General features: G+C 43.1%; 1 protein-coding gene and 1 pseudogene across 1 annotated transcript; one reads left to right on the forward strand and one right to left on the reverse strand.

Annotated features, from left to right (window-relative positions):
- Positions 1-4279: 4279 nt before the first annotated feature.
- itln1 (intelectin 1) lies at positions 4280-8261 on the forward strand. Its single transcript, XM_017683180.2, has 7 exons — positions 4280-4438; positions 4726-4878; positions 4972-5219; positions 5420-5578; positions 6337-6457; positions 6751-6854; positions 6939-8261. The coding sequence occupies exons 1-7, from the start codon at positions 4372-4374 to the stop codon at positions 7089-7091; spliced, it is 1005 nt and encodes a 334-aa protein (XP_017538669.1). The 5' UTR covers positions 4280-4371; the 3' UTR covers positions 7092-8261.
- Positions 8262-19010: 10749 nt separating this feature from the next.
- LOC108411546 overlaps positions 19011-20138 on the reverse strand; it is a 43878-nt pseudogene continuing 42750 nt past the window's right edge.

Raw genomic sequence — 20138 nt, forward strand, 5'->3', positions numbered from 1 at the left:
ACTTGTTAGCTCAGGTGTAAGAGCAAAGTTAGCGTTTATGACTCTGCAGTTAGTGTGCTTTGATAACCAGCTATACACGCTCAGGGGTGTAGAGTACAATGGTCGTACTCTTCACCCCTGGGCAAGGACCACGACTGTTAATAATGCATTGCCAATACAGAAAATGTGGTAACACTTTCTAGTAATGTCACCTTTGTAAGCATCTATAAACACACGTAAATCATGACATGTTATAATGCATTCATAAGGCATTATAGACATGGCTATAAATATAATAAAAAAGCATTACACAGTATAGCCATGCTTATTATGTATTATGAATTGTTAACATAATGCATTATAAGTAACACATTATAAGAGCTCATAAGCTGTATTAGTCCGCTCTGAGTAAAGTGAAGCGCACTGGACTAAAGCCTCCTCCAGGTTTTATCACCTACAGATCAATGCCAATGCCTTTTGGAAGACCAAAGAACTGGTGGTGGATTTCCGCAGGCGCACACATCCCCCTCCAGCAGTGAACATCCAGGGAAAGGACAGTGAAAGACTGGACTCCTATAAGTGCCTGGGTGTGCACCTTAACTGTAAACTGGACTGGTCAGACAACACAGCTGCACTTTACAGGAGAGGAGAGAGCAGACTCTACCTGCTCAGGAGACTGAGGTCATTTGGAGTGCAGGGGCCACTCCTGAGGACCTTTTTTGATACAGTGGTGGCATCAGCCATCTTCTATGGAGTGGTCTGCTGGGGCGGCAGCATCTCCACTGCAGACAGGAAGAAACGGGACAAACTGATCAGGAGGGCTGGCTCGGTCCCGGGAGCTCCTCTAGACCCAGTGCAGGAGGTGGGAGAAAGGAGGATGCTGAACAAAGCTGGAGAACGACTCCCACTCCATGCGGGAGACTCTGGCAGCACTGTGCAGTTCCTTCAGTGACGGCTTCTTTACCCCAAGCGTGTGAAGGAGCGCTATCGCAGGTCCTTCAGTGACCGACTCCTCCATCCCAAGCGTGTGAAGGAGCGCTATCGCAGGTCCTTCAGTGACCGGCTCCTTTACCCCAAGCGTGTGAAGGAGCGCTATCGCACGTCCTTCAGTGACGGCTCCTTTACCCCAAGCGTGTGAAGGAGCGCTATCGCAGGTCCTACAGTGACGGCTCCTTTACCCCAAGCGTGTGAAGGAGCGCTATCGCAGGTCCTTCAGTAACGGCTCCTTTACCCCAAGCGTGTGAAGGAGCGCTATCGCAGGTCCTTCAGTGACGGCTCCTTTACCCCAAGCGTGTGAAGGAGCGCTATCGCAGGTCCTTCAGTGACGGCTCCTTTACCCCAAGCGTGTGAAGGAGCGCTATCGCAGGTCCTTCAGTGACGGCTCCTTTACCCCAAGCGTGTGAAGGAGCGCTATCGCAGGTCCTTCAGTGACGGCTCCTTTACCCCAAGCGTGTGAAGGAGCGCTATCGCAGGTCCTTCAGTGACGGCTCCTTTACCCCAAGCGTGTGAAGGAGCGCTATCGCAGGTCCTTCAGTGACGGCTCCTTTACCCCAAGCGTGTGAAGGAGCGCTATCGCAGGTCCTTCAGTGCTCTTTTACCCCAAGCATGTGAAGGAGCGCCATCGCAGGTCCTTCAGTGACGACTCCTTTACCCCAAGCGAGTGAAGGAGCGCCATCTCAGGTCCTTCAGTGACGGCTCCTTTACCCCAAGCGTGTGAAGGAGCGCTATCGCAGGTCCTTCAGTGACGGCTCCTTTACCCCAAGCGTGTGAAGGAGCGCTATCGCAGGTCCTTCAGTGCTCTTTTACCCCAAGCATGTGAAGGAGCGCCATCTCAGGTCCTTCAGTGACGACTCCTTTACCCCAAGCGAGTGAAGGAGCGCCATCTCAGGTCCTTCAGTGACGGCTCCTTTACCCCAAGCGTGTGAAGGAGCGCTATCTCAGGTCCTTCAGTGACCGGCTCCTTCACCCCAAGCATGTGAAGGAGCGCTATCTCAGGTCCTTCAGTGACCGGCTCCTTCACCCCAAGCATGTGAAGGAGCGCCATCTCAGGTCCTTCAGTGACGGCTCCTTTACCCCAAGCGTGTGAAGGAGCGCTATCGCAGGTCTTTCCTTACTGCTGCTGTGAGACTGTACAACCAGCACTGCTCCCCGTAGACCACACACACACACACACAATATACACTTACATTCAGAATGCGAACATTCTTCATTGTGTAATATGCTAAGTGCAATACAGTGCAATCTATGCAACTCTTTTTTTATTTTATTATTATCCTTATTTTCCTGTAAATAGTCGAGATTTAGCTTTAATTTTTATTATTTATAATGTTGATTAGGTTTATACTGTTTCCCGTTTCTATTACTGAGTGCCTTACTTCTGTTACTCTGCTGCTGCTGTAATACTGTGAATTTCCCGCTGTGGGACTAATAAAGGATTATCTTGTCTTATCTTAGACTGAGGCTTCAAGTTGAAGAATTTACTGAAGGATTTACTGAAACACTAAAACACAATAAAGCTCATTACAGGCTTGAAATGTCAGAGTTTAAACTAGAGCAACATCAGTGTTTCACCCAATGTGGGAAAAGTCCAGCTGCTTTACTCTGTTTGAGTTTTTTCAATTAATGAAAATGCAAATCATGCTATGAGGGTTGCTATTTAACAGTGGGAACGTCGGGAACGCCTCACCTCAGGTACACTACATGGCCCCAGAAACTCACTGGGGAAGAATCAGCTACATTGGGACATAGAAACAATATGCCAATTGAAATGCTAGGAAGAGCCGTTTTTCTCCTTTCAGCAAAGATTAAACCACCTTGGGAGGCACGACATTTTCTGCCTGTTTTCCCATCTGAGCTTTAAGGTGGAACAGGAGAATTGGAACGAGAAGCAGGAAAAAGAGAAGCTGATTTCAGTTTCGCAAGTTGCTGCAGATTAAACGTATCAGGAAACCAGCTGAGTGATTTTAAATGTAAATGAGTCCATTCATTTTCCGTTTTGTTATCTGCGTTGCTATGGTGACCAGCAGTTTGCACGTCAGTGTTCAGCATTCATTGTCCATCTTATTGGCTCCACTTACTGTATAGCTGCACTCTGTAGTTCTACAGTTACAGACTGTAGTCCATCTGTTTCTCTGATACTCTGTTACCCTGTTCTTCAGTGGTCAGGACCCCCATGGACCCTCACAGAGCAGGTACTATTTGGTGGTGGGTCATTCTCAGCACTGCAGTAACACTGACATGGTGGTGGTGTGTTAGTGTGTGTTGTGCTGGTGTGAGTGGATCAGACATAGCAGTGCTGCTGGAGGTTTTAAACACTGTGTCCACTCACTGTCCACTCTATTAGACACTCCTACCTTGTCGGTCCACCTTGTAGATGTAAAGTCAGAGACAACAGCTCATCTGCTGCTGCACAGTTTGTGTTGGTCATCCTCTAGTCCTTCATCAGTGCCCACAGGATGCTGCCCACAGGACGCCGCCCACAGGACGCTGTTGGCTGGATGTTTTTGGTTGGTGGACTATTCTCGGTCCAGCAGCGACACTGAGGTGTTTAAAAACTCCTGCAGCACTGCTGTGGCTGATCCACTCACACCAGCGCAACACACACTAACACACCACCACCACATCAGCAAGTATCTTGCTGAAATGTTTAAATTGGAGCAGTTTTATTTCAACAGTTGACAGAGCTTTTCACATAATTCTCTGGGTTGTATCCAGTTATTTCTGTTAGGAAAAACCTGGAATGTTTGACTTTGCATTTAGTCTTAATTTTTGTTGGATATCGTGCCTTTGAGTGTGTAAGTCTGATTGTTGGTTACACTTTTTGGTGATCTTGTACATTTGCAGCTTTTCAGTTGTGTGCTTCTTTCTGGCTCAGGATTAAATGCAGTGTCTTGTTCACACGGTCAGTCTGGCCTGTTTGGTGTGTCAGGTGGAGATTCACAGACATTCTGACAATCTCGCTTTGAAAGTACCTAAAAAGTAGCCACTACTCTTTCTGGAGTAGCTAAATTGTAGCAGCTACAAAGTTTGGGAAAGTAGCTAAAAAGTAGTGAACCTACTCATTTTTTAGTAGCTATCCCAACCCTAAAGAACTCTTACCTCCAGTATCCGTGATCTTTCACCTCCACTCTTCTACTCCCTCCTCGGTGAGACTTTGGTGTTGGGGAGTGCACCCAGCTGAACAAGTGATATTTTAGTTACTTATTTAGCTCATGACCATAAATTACCCACTAGTTTTATCTTACAAAATGTTTGCTATATATTTTATTACTTCTTTAAGATTACTGTCAAAACTGCACGTGATAAGGTGACACCTTATATAAGCTTGACTTCTCAAAGACGGCAATTCAACTCAGCATCTTGTTGGACCATACAGGTAGTCTTTTTGCAAGCATGCTGTCTATGGGATTTCTGTTGATATGTCTCTTGGTGAACCTGCACCTCTGTGAACTTGAATCATGTAAGTAAACTCCACCTCCACAACTAAGATACAAAGTATAATCTAAACCTTTTAATTAAAATCAAGGATCAAAATCCAAATTATGAAAGCAAACTAGGAAACGTTATTTGTCATTAAAGTTGCTAATTAAACCAGAATGTAACAGGATGTGTTTTAACTGTCCTTACATTCTTATTTATTTACCAAAGTGACTTAGAAATGAATCATGTTATGGAGGCAGTGAACTGCCATGAAGAATAGTGGTTACCAACTACACTATACCACCTGTTGTGCTTTTACTGTTACAGTGAGCGAAGCGTATGTCATTCAGGAAACACAGGCTCCAAGTATTGACCTTAAGAGCACTTACTCCAATGTTGAGGTACAGAAACTTCTTGAGAAGATTAGATATGTTGCTCGAAGCTGCAAGGAACTCAGAGACAAGTATGAAATCCTTGAAGGTAAGACTGCCGTTGCTTAACTCTGACATTTCCCAAACAAAGTGCATCAAGGTACTTTCGTCCAATGAATCAGTATTGTTTGGACATAACTAGATGGCCTGTACTATCTTTCAACGGAGAACGGGGTGGTCTACCAGACCTACTGTGATATGACCACTGATGGGGGTGGCTGGACGCTGGTGGCCAGTGTGCACGAGAACAACATGTATGGGAAATGCACTTTAGGTGATCGTTGGTCGAGTCAGCAAGGCAGTAACAGTAACCTTCCAGAAGGAGATGGAACGTGGGCTAATCGAGTCACATTTGGATCTGCAGAGGCTGCTACCAGTGACGACTACAAGGTGAGACATGGTACTTTAATCTGTAACACCTAAAGAATAAAAGATAAATACAGTGGGTGTTTACAGAAAGACTAGCGCTGGCGTTCTTTCCTGTTCTATGATTAGACTCTTCTGCTGAATCCTAATCTGGCAGCCCTGCTCTAAGACACTTTGCGGATATCTGCTCTGCCCTAACGGTCCATCACTCTCACTTCTTACAGAACCCTGGTTATTACAACATTGAGGCACAGAATGTGGCAGTGTGGCATGTTCCTAATAACGTTCAGCTAAACCTTTGGCGCACTGCTTCTATCTTACGCTACCACACCGACAACCGCTTTCTCAGCCTTCATGGAGGGAATCTTTTCTTCTTATTCAAGGTAAAGCAACAGGTGATGGATAAATAAAGTTGTAAAAATAAAACAAAAATACATTAGTGCAGGCCAACAGTTGAAGAAGGTCAATGGGCAGTTGTGGGCTGGGGGTTAGGGGACCGGCCCGGTTCGATTTAACTTTAATAATACTAAAAGTTGTAATCAAGTCAGGGTGTATGTAGTCAGTGTCATTTAAATAATAAGGTATATGGTACAATTACATTCCCTAACTAAAGGCAATGAAGATGCATCTTTTAGGGGTACCATCTCAGTGATAGCATCAGGCTCTACTAAAAAGTACAAGCTGCTTTATGAGAGTGTACAGAATTCAGCATGACATGGCAAATATTCTGTATAAATAACCACCTTGCAAATGTAAGGCTTTAAGGCTTTGTGAACAGCACCATGGATACCTATTTAATGTATTTGCATTGACACTGACCTACATTTGGAAAACTAGGTTAAATTGGCTTCTGCATAAAGTGCCTATTTTAACATTTAACTCTTGATGGACGCATGAGCTGCTGCAAAAATAGTGCCTGAACAATTTGCTTTTCATAGTCAAATGGACTGTGGTACTTTTGATCAGTCGATCCAGACAACACGGCCATTCTGACTGATTACATTAAAACTCGTGTAATTAAACCATCATCAATTAAACCGTAATCAATCATGAAGAGGTAGTGATCAATCAAGTTTTTATTACTCTTGTTGCAAGATGTGTAGACATCTATATATTCATGGAACATTCCCTTTTCTTTTAGAAATTCCCAGTAAGGTATGCAACAGGGTCCTGTCATATTGATAACGGACCTACTGTCCCAGTGGTCTATGATACCGGAAATGAAGCTTCTACCAGGAACTTTTATGGTCCTACTGTAAGAGGTAAGTCAATAGTCTAATAGTGCTAGGAACCGCACTACTGAAGATGGATAAGACAGGAAAATATCAATATGCTGCTTTACTTCACAGTTTCTACCTTAAATAAAATGATAAAAATGAAAATGTAGCTTCAAAAGTTCAAAAGAAATGTTATCAAAGCTTGCACTAAATAAGCCTAAAATAGATAACTCTAAAATAAATAGTTCTAAATTAATTTAGACAAATTCAGACTCAGACTCAAACATCAGCACTGTTATCAGTTAAAGGCAATAAATAGTTTATATGAACCTTTTCAGAGCAGTTTGAGCCTGGATACATCGCTTTCAGAGTCTTTAACAATGAGAAGGCAGCCATGGCGATCTGCTCTGGAGTCAGACCAACCGGCTGTGATACAGAACATGTGAGTTAACAAACAGGCTCAAGTTTGACTATTTCATAAGTGCATGTAAGATGCAGGATTAACTATAAACATAATCTTCTGCAGTACTGTATTGGTGGAGGAGGTCATTTCCCAGAAGTTACACCAAGGCAGTGTGGAGATTTCACTGCTTTTGACTGGAATGGATACGGGACAAATTCGGGCGCAAGTGCATCCCGAGAGATCACTGAAGCTGCTGTGCTTCTTTTCTATCGCTGAGACCCAGATCACACATTCAGCTTTCTCTTCAGCTTCTAGTTTTTACTTGTAATTTGAGATGACTTTGAATGATGACTTCTCAATCTTCTCAATCTCACTCTAAGTCAGCAGAGAGTTTTACATACAGTGTCAATAGCTGCAAAAAAAATCCTTAAATCATGGTTAGAGCCAGGAAGGCACCTTGAAAGAGTTTAAACACATTATATTATGAGAGCATTTGATGGCCAGGGTGAATTAAGCAAAACCTAGAAAAATTTTCAGCCTTCAGCTTTAAACTCTGGATAAAATTTGGTGAGATCATGGTGTAATTTAAGGTGTAGGGTATGGCTGTTTAATATTCAGGCTGTGTGCCGACTGCAGACCAATACCATTTATTTCCCAAAATCAGATCTTTTGAGGTGACTGTCTGCATGTAATCAGATCAAATAGACATCACCAGATCAGACATCACCAGCCTATCTACACAGGTTCCCGTGGTAACAACATAGGCATCAGTATCTACGTAGCTATGCTGGTGATGCACAGTTCAAACGCAGGAGAGATGGAGGCGCATCATCTCGCCCTCCAAACAATCATTTCTGTCACTCTGGATTTGACATTGTCATTGTTGGTTTTGTTGAAATCCAATTTGAGGCTCCAGAGCTTTCAGACTGAGATGGAAAAATGGGATTTTCTGTGTTGTTTTTGCTGTCCAGACTATCACAAATCAAACTGGATGCAATCTAAACATGCCAAAAATTGGATTATGTAAAGATTAATAAGGTGTTCTCCTTACTTGATTAAAACTCAGGAGAAATCCAGCCCACTTCGTTTTGTAGCAGTAACTGCAAAAAACAGGTAAATGACAAATAATTTTAGCTGAACACAAATTATTTTCTTTTCTAAACCATCAAGTTACCATGTATTCCTCATACAACATTTTTTTCGAGACTTTAAATATACAGTTACCTTTACAATTCAATGGACTCCACAGTCAACACTATATCTGGACTTTGTAGAATTATTGGACTCTGCAACATTAGTTGTAAAATTACAAATTTTTGTTCTGTTGTCCATCTTTTTTATATTGTCATTTTTAAAAGGAAGTGTAGCCAATTGTGTGTAGACTCCTCTTACTCTCTTAAGCTTGTCTATAATATAACCTAACTCATAATAAAACTCATGATTTTATTAAAGGAATTTTTCGAGGGTTCTTGGGAGTTTGCCCAACCAGTCTACATGTGCTTTGTGGATCTTCAGAAGGCATTCGACTGTGTTCCCCGGGGTATTCTGTGGGAGGTGCTTCGGGAGTATGGGGTACATGGCTCTTTGCTACGAGCCATTCAGGCCCTGTACAAACAATGTTCACGGAAGTTCACGGACATCAGGCCGTGAACTTCTGCTTTCGCTGGGTCAGTTTGCAGCTGAGTGTGAAGTGGCCGGGATGAGAATCAGTACCTCTAAATCCGAGACCATGGTTCTCACACGGGAAAGGGTGGAGAGCCCTCTCTGGGTCGGGGATAGGCTCTTGCCTCAAGTGGAGGAGTTTAAGTATCTCGGGGTCTTGTTCACGAGTGATGGTACAAGGGAGCGGTAGATTGACAGGCGGATTGGTGCTGGGTCAGCAGTGATGCGGGCTCTTTACCGGTCTGTTGTGGTAAAGAAAGAGCTGAACCATAAGGCAAGGCTCTCAATTTACCGGCCGATCTACGTACCCACCCTCTTACTTTAAAGCAAATGGTGGATACTTATTTGCATCAAACATAAGCGAATATACTCAGAAAAACTGAGTGTCTGTGTCTTCTCTGTGTTTATTTCAGTCACCTAAACAAATCCTTCACATTTTGAAAACTAAGTTTATGTATGCAAATAACATCCAACCTGCATTTACACTCCAAGGTTGAGGGGAACATTTTAAATTTCACAGTAAAAAGGGTTTGAATTTTAGTTTCACTGAGTGGATGCACAACACAACACACCAGCAGAGGACACTGCAGCACCAAAAATTTCCACACCCTAAACAGCACTATCCCACAGCCGGCACCAGTAACCAAACGTTTAGAACACAATGCATGCTGTGATATATACAATAAACATTTAAAAAGTGTGTGGCGCCCCTGTAGAGGTTCTTGGCCATACTTTGAGCTCTGCCTATATTGCCCATACATTCCAGCACTAAAATGTATTTCAGAATATTTTGTCATATTAGCCAAATATATTTTAAAATACATGTTTTATAATGTATGGGAAAACATTACACATAGAAATGTACCATACAAAAATAAATGTACAGTATGTAAATCTATTTATCAGTAAGTTAAATAGAAGTTTATTTAGTAAGTTGGTACGGGGAACTTTTCCCTTTGAAGTCTTTTGGGGAAACTTGCAGAAAGACTTTTATGTAATATTGCTCTGCTCATCACTAATGGCCTCAAACAGCTGAAAAACATTGCCAACCTACTTGGGGTTCAACCCCGGAACCGCTGGAGGTGGAGGGCACACTGGTCTACGCTGTCCATCAGGTGCTGGATTCCTAATGGGGGAATTCCCAGTTTGGGGGTGATGACGTCATGCATCCCTCTTGCCCAGCTGCAGCCAACCCGGCTGTCTCAGAATACAGTTCCCAAAACTCCTTGCTCCATCATGTGCCTCAGGACTGTGGACAATCAGACAAGCAAACAAGTATTTAGCCACGGGAAAATTAAAATAACAATACAGTTAATACTCAAATGACCACAGAGACAGTGTATGTACTCAGAAGGCTTTCCCCGTTCATTGATCAGAACAGCAGAGCATATATACTTCGAGAAGAAAAGGGGAGGCATACATAAATAATGGCACGAGCATAGTGTAATCATGCAACAGGACAATAGAGAGAGATAGCAGTCATGAAGCCCCAAGGATGCTAATGACGTCCGGGTACATGGAGTCCAAAACACAGATAGCGTTAGAACATTGCTGATCGGATATCGTTGTCACAATCAGTTACAACTAACCATATGAACGCACAAGCATAAGCTGAGGCCTCTGTGTGACGCAAGCCCTAAGGCCCTATGCGTACCATAGGCCTGAACCCCACAGGTCATGACACGGTCACGAACCCAGGACTGTGCATTCATCAGGAGTACGCACTGACACTAGGATCTAACAGGTCTGAGTGAAAACGTGGGGCAGGCAGAAGTTTAGTGACTTCAAAAGCCCACAGCCCAATAAAACAAATCAACCACTTTTAGTGATTTCATTATTTCAGCTGCATTCATCAAGGTCACATTGTATTTGATGTCACTTTCTGAACATGGACCGGTACAAAGTTACTATAAAAAGTTTCCTGTTACTTGTGATCTGTTTGTTTACTATGTAAGTGTTATGACCCTATGGGTCATAGTGTTTTTGTAGTGTCTCTTCTGTATTTATTACAGACCCGAGGGAAGATACGCTGAGCCACCACCAGGGGGAGCCGCCTACTAAAGAGAGAGAGATCCAGTGGTAAGCGCGGTGCTTTTGCTTCTGGCGTGGCTTCCGTTGTGTTCCCGGCTCCCTGCAGTCACTTGAGCAACACTACTGCTGTAGAGCTTTCAACTGTGAAGAGAAGAAAGGACAGTTTCTCTGTTTTGGAGATGCAGCTTCACACGAGACGAAAACCAAAACAAGCCGAGTGCCAAGTGTTATGTGACCTCTTTCATTCCTCACAGATCATGCAAACAGTGACACAGGGCTGCTGTCTCTTTAGGAAGTGTGAAAATAGTGTGAAGACCTTTATCACTTCATTCAGAAGCTGAAACTCCATACAGGCTGTAACTCAGATGTTTATAGACCAGTTAGAGCTCGGTTTGAGCTGCTTTTGGAGATTCTGATCCTTTTAGCGTTTGTGAACAAGTTCTATTTTCTGGAACTCAGCTGTTCCGTCGTCTTGGTTATCGCCATTCCAAAAGCAGAGATAACTGTGATCGGTCATTAAGATTTTGTCACTGATGAAAGTTCATGAAAACGGACAGAGGACCAATAAAAGAATGTCACATCTGAAAAACCACGACTTAATTTACTGTTGTCTAAATAATTCACATTCAGTGTAATGGCCGTCATTATTATAAGCTCGATAAAACAGAGGGAGACGGCCGTTTTCTGCCCCTGGATGGGGGTCAGAGATATGGTGGAAGCTGAGGTCTCTGTTTGAAGAGGCACTGAGACGGGATTCCAAAGTAGTGTAGATTGAATTGAATTCAGAACCATTAGTCAACTGTGTTTGCACACAGGAGGAATTAGACCTCCGTATTTAACCGATCCATGCAGTGAAACACCCACATACATATACACAGTGAGCACACTTCCCCGGAGCGGTAGGCAGCCCTATCCATGGGGCCCGGGAGCAGTTGGGGGTTAGGTGTCTTGCTCAAGGACACCTCAGTCATGTACTGTCGGCCAAGGGGATCAAACCCAACCGATCACAAGGCTGGTTCCCTAACCTCCAGCCCACGACTGCCCCAAGAGACTGCAAGAGATGTTGAGGTCTCTGTTTAGGGAGACAGTGAGATGGGAGTCAAAGGAAGCGTAGGTGTTCAGAATCAGAATCAGTACATTTCTAAATTGGCCTGACATCATTATTGTTATATTCACCGAACTGTATTTGCTGAATCAACAGATAATTATGCAACAAACAGATTATTATATAACGAATGTACAATGAAAACTATGTAAATAAAATGATGAAAACAGCTAAAATAAATAAAGTAAGCCATGAGTTTCTGTGTGTGTTTGAGTTTCCCTTCTTGGCGTCAACACTGGAATTTTGGCGAAGTATCAGGCTGCAGCCAAGGGCTCCAAGCCCCATTCCCCCCCTTGGACAGGAATGCCTAGAGCAGTGCTGGGAGAATTTAATAATGTCTTCCTCACCAGTTTTCAAAAATAAATAATTACTGGTGCAGTTGCAGTTTGGTGGTGAAACGAAAGAAGACAAACTACAATCAGAACCTTTAACTAAACTGCACCTTCTAAATATTATCTATAACGAAGATGAAGCCACAACACAGCCACTTATCTCTGTTTTTGCTGGTACATCAAGCTGCAGTGCTAGGGCCTCAGTGTTAGCAGGTTAGCGACTTTGTCGCTATATTTAACGACTTCTCAGAGCCTCTAGCGACTTAAAAAAAATGACTAGCGGCAAATCTAGCGACTTTTTCTGGTATTTTTGGAGACTTTTGGAGACTCTGAGGTGAACACATATGTTCTTCAGTTACTGTCCTCAGCGAGCAGCGGGTCCCACAGCACCCACAGTGCTCGGCCTCACAGTCAGAGCAGACCCACGCCGCACATGAACTGCGCATGCCCACAGCCGCCACTGACCCCGCCCCCTATTTACAGAGCGGGATGTAAATATAAATAAAAAAATTTAAAGGAAAAAAAAAAATTCTGCCAAAATGTCTCTGAGGTCATGAGGTTATTTTGAGAAGTGGCGGCCTGTTTTAAAGGAAAAAACAAAAGAGAAGAATCAGCAGAAGAAGTTAATTTATTCAGAGCTCATTTGTATTTCTAACATATTCAGGGTGTTTTTTACTCACTTTCTTCTTTCCCACAAGGTTATTCCTTTATTCCACTGCTTCAAATACACGCAAATGGACCATTATGCAAATTAGGCGATGGCGTCATTTAGCGACGTCTAGCAACTTATAGGACAGCCAATAGCTGATTTCCTTACTGAGGAGTTGCCAACACTGTGGGGGCTGTCAAACAGTTACTGGAAGAGATGTTAAGGATCAACATCTCAACGTTCCATAGCCATTCAGTCCAATCAAGAAGTTTTTATTGGCATTCCATCAGTATACAAGTCCACAGTGGAGCGAAATTATGTTACTCCAGGACCAACACAGTGCAACATGGAACAAAATAGACAGCACAGAAACATATAAGAACTGACGCTCCGAGCTGGAACCTAGACATACATGCTCTGTTGGACTCCAAGAGAAGAAAGAGCCACCATGAAAGCGCAACCTCAGTTGTCAGATGATCCATTGCAATCACTCTGCTCTGGTGCCGGGATGGAAAGAATAGCTGTGGATTTCATCGGCACACTGCTTATTCTACACTGGACATGCTTTTTTTGCATAGTACTGCATTTTACAGCATGGTATTATGTGGGGACTGCTCTCCACAGCCCCCATACATCACCCAAGAGAGATATACAAAATGCAAATGAGATTAACACAAAAAGCAAGGGAAAAGGAAGAAGGTTCAAGAGAAGTTACAAAGTTAATAAAAGCAAATAAAGTAAAATAATATTTAACATTCCCCCTCTTGACCATACAGAAGCGTGGTCAACATAGGTTAATTATTCATATACCCATCCGGACATCAGATATAGGTATTTTAACTTAAATGTAATCGTTTGTCAACATAGAAATATTCCTTACTATGGGAAGTTCTACATCTGTTTCTACATCAAAAATCAATAAAGTTTATCCGATTGAACATTAAATATCTCATCTTTCGAGTGTATTCAGTTGAATATAGATTGAAAAGGATTTGCAAATCATCATATTCTGGTTTTATTTATGTTTTACACAATGTCCCAACTTCATTGGAATTGGGGTTGTAGATTATTAATATACACATTAAGATCTGCAGTGAAAACCAGCCATTAGGTGTACTTTGTGTACGTCTGGTGCCAAGCCTGGATAAATGGTGAGGGTTGCGTCAGGAAGGGCATCCGGCGTAAAACTTGCACCAAAACTATCATGCGGATCACAGATATGACTTCCATACCGGATCGGTCGAGGCCCGGGTTAACAACGACTGCCTCCGGTGCTGTTGACCAGCAGGGTGCCGGTGGAAATTGGACTACTGTAGGTCGAAGACCATCAAAGAGGAAAGGAGGAAGGCGGGTTAGAAGGCAGCGAGAAAGAAGGAAAGGCAGGAGTTTGGAGGTTAGAGTAGGGATTCTGAACATAGGGACAATGACTGGTAAAGGCAGAGAGCTTGCAGACATGATGGAGAGAAGGAAGGTAGATATTCTGTGTGTTCAGGAGACCAGATGGAAAGAAAGCAAGGCCAGGAACATTGGAGATGGATTCAAACTGTTCTATCATGGTGTAGAGAGGAAGAGAAATGGAGTAGGGATAATCCTAAAGGAGCAGCTTGGGAAAAGTGTTCTGGATGTAAAGAGTGTCAGACAGGATCATGAGCCTGAAGTTGGAGGTTGATGGTGTCATTTTGAATGTGGTCAGTTCATATGCACCACAGGTTGGTTGTCAGTTAGAGGAGAAAGAGGAATTTTGGAGTAAGATGGATGAAGTGGTAGATGGTGTCCCTAGAGAGGAGAGATTGGTGATTGGTGCAGACTTCAATGGACATATTGGTGAAGGGAACAGAGGTGATGAAGAGGTGCTGGGTATGTATGGTGTGAAAGACAGAAATGCGGAAGGTCAGATGGTTGTAGATTTTGCAAAGAGAATGGAAATGGCTGTGGTGAACACGTATTTTCAGAAGAGGGAAGAACACAGGGTGACATACAAGAGTGAAGGGAGGTTAGCAGGAGATGCCACCTAAAGGCGATTGGAGATTGTAAAGTGGTGCCAGGGGAAAGTGTAGCAAGGCAGCATAGGGTGGTTGTCTGTAGAATGAGATTAGAAACTGTAGTTTATTTTCTGTTGCGATGCTGTGAAGATGAAGGAAGTAACTCTGCGGTGACACCTGTCTCTTGCATAAAAAGGAGTTTATTTGCATTTAGAGATTGAAGTCAGGATCAAGCTTTCGCGAACCAGCTTGGAGAGAAACGTGCCAAATGTTCTCTGCCCAGTCTCTTCAGGAGCAGAAATTTATACCCCGGTTGTTTTGGTCTTTATGGTATAGTTCACATCTGGTTTCTATTATAATAGCTTCAGCTTATTTTAAAGTGAAAGGCCCATCTCTCTCCTGGGACCCCAGAGCCCCAAACTCGGGCTCCGTCGACGCACACAGAGCCTTTTCTTTTCAGCCAGAGCTCCGTTGAAACATATGGAGCCTTCTGATAGTACTTTCAGACAGCAAACAGCTACATCTATATTAGAGCCCAATATCATATCAATATCATATAGAACATTTTACACTTACACTTCAAAACAATGAAGAGGAAGAGAGTGAAGACAGAGCCAAAGATTAGAGGGTGGAAGCTGAAGGAGGAGGATGGTTGCAGGCAGTTCAGGGAAAAATTGCAACAGGCCCTTGGTGGCAGTGAGGAGCTACCTGAGGACTGGGAAACTACAGCTAAGGTGGTGAGAGAAACTGGCAAAAATGTGTTGGGTGTTTCGTCTGGTCAGAGGAAAGAAGACAAGGAAAGTTGGTGGTGGAATGAGGAAGTCCAGGAGAGTATTCAGAAGAAGAAGGCAGCTAAGAAAAAGTGGGATAACCAGAGAGATGAAGGAAGTAGGCAGGAGTACTGTGAGGCTAGTCGCATAGCAAAAAGAATGGTGGTAAACGCAAAGGCTCAGGCCTATGATGAGCTGTATGAGAGGCTGGACAGTAAAGAAGGAGTAAAGACAGTGTTGAGTAGATGGAAGGATTACTTTGAAGAACTAATGAATGAGGAAAACGAGAGAGAGGAGGACAACGGGGGGAGAGATAGTGGATCATGAAGTGCAGAGAATTAGTAAGGTGGAAGTGAGGGCAGCTTTAAAAAGGATGAAGAATGGAAAGGCAGTTGGTCCAGATGACATACCTGTGGAGGTATGGAGATGTTTAGGAGAGAAGGCAGTGGACTTTTTAACCAGGTTGTTTAACAAAACCCTGGAGAGTGAGAGGATGCCTGATGAGTGGAGAAGCAGTGTACTGGTCCCCATTTTTAAGAACAAGGGTGATGTGCAGAACTGCAGTAACTACAGAGGTATAAAGTTGATGAGCCACACCATGAAGGTATGGGAAAGAATTGTTGAAGCAAGGCTAAGGCGAGAGGTCCAGATCAGTGAGCAGCAGTTTGGTTTCCTGCCCAGAAAGAGTACCACAGATGCAATTTTTGCATTGAGAGTGTTGGTAGAGAAGTACAGAGAAGGTCAGAAGGAGCTACATTGTGGCTTTGTGGATCTAGAGAAGGCATATGATAGGGTGCCAAGACAGGAACTGTGGTACTGTATGAGGAAGTAAGGTGTAGCTGAAAAGTATGTTAGGGTGGTGCAGGACATGTATGAGGATAGTGAGACAGTGGTGAGGTGTGCAGTTGGAGTGACATATGGTTTCAAGGTGAAGGTAGGGTTACATCAGGGATCAGCTTTGAGCCCCTTCTTGTTTGCAATGGTGATGGACAGGTTGACTGATGAGGTCAGGCAGGAGGCTCCATGGACCATGATGTTTGCAGATGACATTGTAATCTGTGGTGAGAGTAGAGAGCAGGTGGAAGTGAATCTGGAGAGGTGGAGGTTTGCACTGGAGAGCAGAGGAATGAAGGTCAGTAGAGAGAAGACGGAATACATGTGTGTGAATGAGAGGGAGGCAGGTGGAAAGGTGAAGATGCAAGGAGTAGAGGTCGTAAAGGTGGATGACTTCAAATATCTTGGGTCAACCATCCAGAGCAATGGACAGTGTAGAAAAGAGGTGAAGAAGAGGGTGCAGGCAGGATGGAGTGGGTGGAGACGGGTGTCAGGGCTGATGTGTGACAGAAGGATAGCAGCAAGAGTAAAAGGGAAGGTTTACAAGACAGTAGTGCGTCCTGCTATAATGTATGGTTTGGAGACTGTGGCTCTGTCTAAAAGACAGGAGGCTGAGCTGGAGGTGGCAGAGATGAAGATGCTGAGATTTTTGTTGGGAGTGACAAGGCTGGACAAGATTAGAAATGAGCAAATCAGAGGGACAGTGAAGGTGGAGCAGTTTGGAGATAAAGCCAGAGAGGCCAGGTTGAGATGGTTTGGACATGTGAATGAGAATGATCCAAAGCACAACTCAAAATCGACACAAAAAAGGAATACTAACCACGGTATCAGGGTTTTGCCATGGCCCAGTCCCCTGAACTAAACTCCTTTAAAACCTCTTAAGCATTATAGGAGAAGATTCAGAGCTGTTATTATTGCACAGGCAGGCCGCACAAAGTATTAAATACAGGGAGCACATGTGTGGCACACATTGCTAGTAAAAGGTTGGACCCCCTTTTGCCTTCAGAACTGCCTTAATTCTTCGTGGCACACTTTCAACAAGGTGTTGGAAACGTTCCTCAGAGATTTTGGTTGGTTATTTGAGTTCCTGTTGCCTTTCTATCATCTCAAACCAGTCTGCCCATTCTCCTCTGTCCTCTCATGTCAACAAGGCATTTTCGTCCACACAACTGACCGCTCACTGGATATTTCCTCTTTTTCAGACCGTTGTAAACCCTAGAGATGGTTGTGCGTGAAAATCCCAGTAGATCAGCAGTTTCTGAAATACTCAGACCAGCCCGTCTGGCACCAACAACCACTGATGCTCGGTCTGCACTTCAGCAGCACCTCTACATGCCTAAATGCACTGAGTTGTGGCCATGTAATTGGCTGATTAGCTATTTGTGTTAACAAGCAATTGAACAAGTGAAGTGTACCTAATAAAGTGGCCGGTGGGTGTACTTCTACTTGTTTTATCAGCATAGTGACAAACTCAGCTGCATGTGGCTGTTTCAGAATGTCTTGCAAAGAAGATAAAACTTTTTATTGGTAATAATGGGCAAGTAAAAACCCCATTAAAGACTCAAACTTACCTCTGAACTGAGGGTCTGCTGCATGTGAGCGAGAGGTTTTGCCCACTTTCTCAGCATTTATAATGCATGCGGGTCTGGAGGTTCCTTTGTTGTTGGTTTTATGTCTTTCTTCATCCTTCTTGGCATACATGCCTTCATATAAACATCCACTGCTGTCTGAATTTCTTCTGTTGTCTGCAGTAAATCCTGAATTTGCATAAATATCCTGAATCTTTTCCATTCTGCTCTGACAGACTGGAGCAGAACTAATAAGTCTAATAAGTTAGAACTGATGAATTTGCTTGTGCTACTCGTCAGCAAGTCACTGCAGAGTCTCTGTGCACAATTGTAAGTTTTAATGGTCTAAATTAAGGAGATTGTGTTAGATAGTGAGGCTGACCACATATATGAGACTGTGATGGTCTTTGAGATGTGTGAGTCACATGGTACAAGTGTGAAAGCAACTTGATGTAAATGTTTTCCTTTAGTTTTTCCCAAATTCAACTCCTGGCAGTGTCCCCACTTATGAGGATGTTCTTAAGCAATTATGTTCTTATGAGTTTCAGAGTTGAGTTTGTAGCCCTGTGCATATTGGATTCAGTTCATATTAGTTTTCCTTTATTATTTGACCTGCCTAGTAAATTATACAGCAATGTGTAGAACAATTAGATAAGATAGCACAACTCGTCTGAGCACCGGATCAGCCGGCCTTAGTGTCGTTTAGCTTAGTGACGTCAAATTGATGCACAGTAGCTTCAGCTCTCATGTAGCAATATTAGTATTATAGCTCTTTACAACCTCGTAATTCAGAGGTTCCAGTGGTAGTCGGGAGAAAAATGTACACAGGACAAAACGAATCAGATTCAGAACATTTTTATTTAACACAGAGTAAGACAGAGGCGACCCGGAGTTCCTAATATGGGCATAACGAGGACTACAAAATGACACACAGAGACTGTGGTCTATGGCAGAAGCAGCCCAGCAGCATGGTAACTTTTGGCGGCTGCTGCTTAGTGACAGCAACACTTAATCCATTGCTCATCCATAACACAGTCACATTTAATGTACCTCCCTACTTTAAAAAAATCATAGACCCCATTAAAAGTGTCTATTGACTCCTGGTGGTTTGCATTATCTGCATCAACAGAGAAACTGAATACATTTCTATAGTAAAAATGATGGGTCATGATTTATTGCTCATTGTATTTTGATCATAATCATATCTCTACTTGAATTCCTTGCACACAAACATTCTGAAGGAAATTTATGAAAATGTTTATAATAAAAAAGAAAAGAAGCAACATTGAAATCTGATTTCTATGAAAGATGTGGTTAGAAATAGTTAAAGTTGTTAAAATCGTGACATTATGAACTATAGATCATAGAAAAGTACAACAGACTGAACATTACCACCAGAGGGCAGACTAACCCATTGTGCCTCTGTCATCTGAAGTAACATGGTTGACAAAGGTACAAATACAACTCAAAGTTTTTGTGCCACAGCGATGATATGCTGGATCATAAATTCAGGAGGTTTAACTGCAATAGAGGATCACATGGTCAGAACTGACCTACTGACCCCTGATGGATCTCAGACTTCTCAAATGTTACTGCAGTCATGTGACCCTCCTCTTTAGCACAACAATATCTGGACACGAGGGCTCCAAGTTCATACTGAGGACTCAATTATAGACACTAAGAAAAGTGACTGTGTGTTTAGACTCTTAACATATTAAAGCTAATATACATCATCTGAGTGGACAGCAAAGCACTTTTTAGGTCATTCTGGATCTGCTAAACGCTGTAAATGTAAATCAGTGATCACAGCTCTCCTCCTGAAGATCTACTTTCCTGCAGAGTTTAGTTCTAACCTACGTCTGTTGCTGCACCCGTTACCCAACATTACTGCATCTGATCTAGTCGGTCAGAGACTTCTGAAGAAGTTCATTAGTTTTACTAATTTTATTAGTCAGTATCACTTTACCACTAAATGCTTTTCTCACAGATCCACTGCTCTTGGATAGAACATGGAATGTCATTCCAGCCCTTCTTATTTGGCAACTTCACAATCTCAGCACAGTCCTCATTATTCTTATCATCATTTGGTTCTTTTTCACCCCAGAACCTGAAATCCAGAGAATCAGAATCAGTGTCTGATCAGTGCTCACTGTTAGGATGCCTTTATTTATCAGCTAGAAGGTACATTTGGTACTTGAGAAGGTGGAATTAATCAGTTAGCCACTTAATCAGTTTCCTACCCGGTGGTCAGTGCTGATCCATCCACCCATTTCCAGACTCCCTCCCTTTCTCTGTCGGTCAGACCAATCCAAGCTCGACTGCTGCCCAGAGTGTTAAAGATGAACTCCTGCAATTGAGACAAGAATGAGCTGAAGAAAGTTCCCTTTTCT

Source organism: Pygocentrus nattereri, chromosome 22 (genome assembly GCF_015220715.1).
Source record: "Pygocentrus nattereri isolate fPygNat1 chromosome 22, fPygNat1.pri, whole genome shotgun sequence".
In the NCBI taxonomy this organism is placed as follows: domain Eukaryota; kingdom Metazoa; phylum Chordata; class Actinopteri; order Characiformes; family Serrasalmidae; genus Pygocentrus; species Pygocentrus nattereri.

Bases quoted from the DNA above. Each gene is read 5' to 3' on its own strand.
- itln1 (XM_017683180.2), top strand. From the start codon at position 4,372: ATGCTGTCTATGGGATTTCTGTTGATATGTCTCTTGGTGAACCTGCAC. The intron at 6,458-6,750 runs GTAAGTCAATAG...GAACCTTTTCAG, and splicing joins TTATGGTCCTACTGTAAGAG to AGCAGTTTGAGCCTGGATAC. The intron at 6,855-6,938 runs GTGAGTTAACAA...AATCTTCTGCAG, and splicing joins CCGGCTGTGATACAGAACAT to TACTGTATTGGTGGAGGAGG.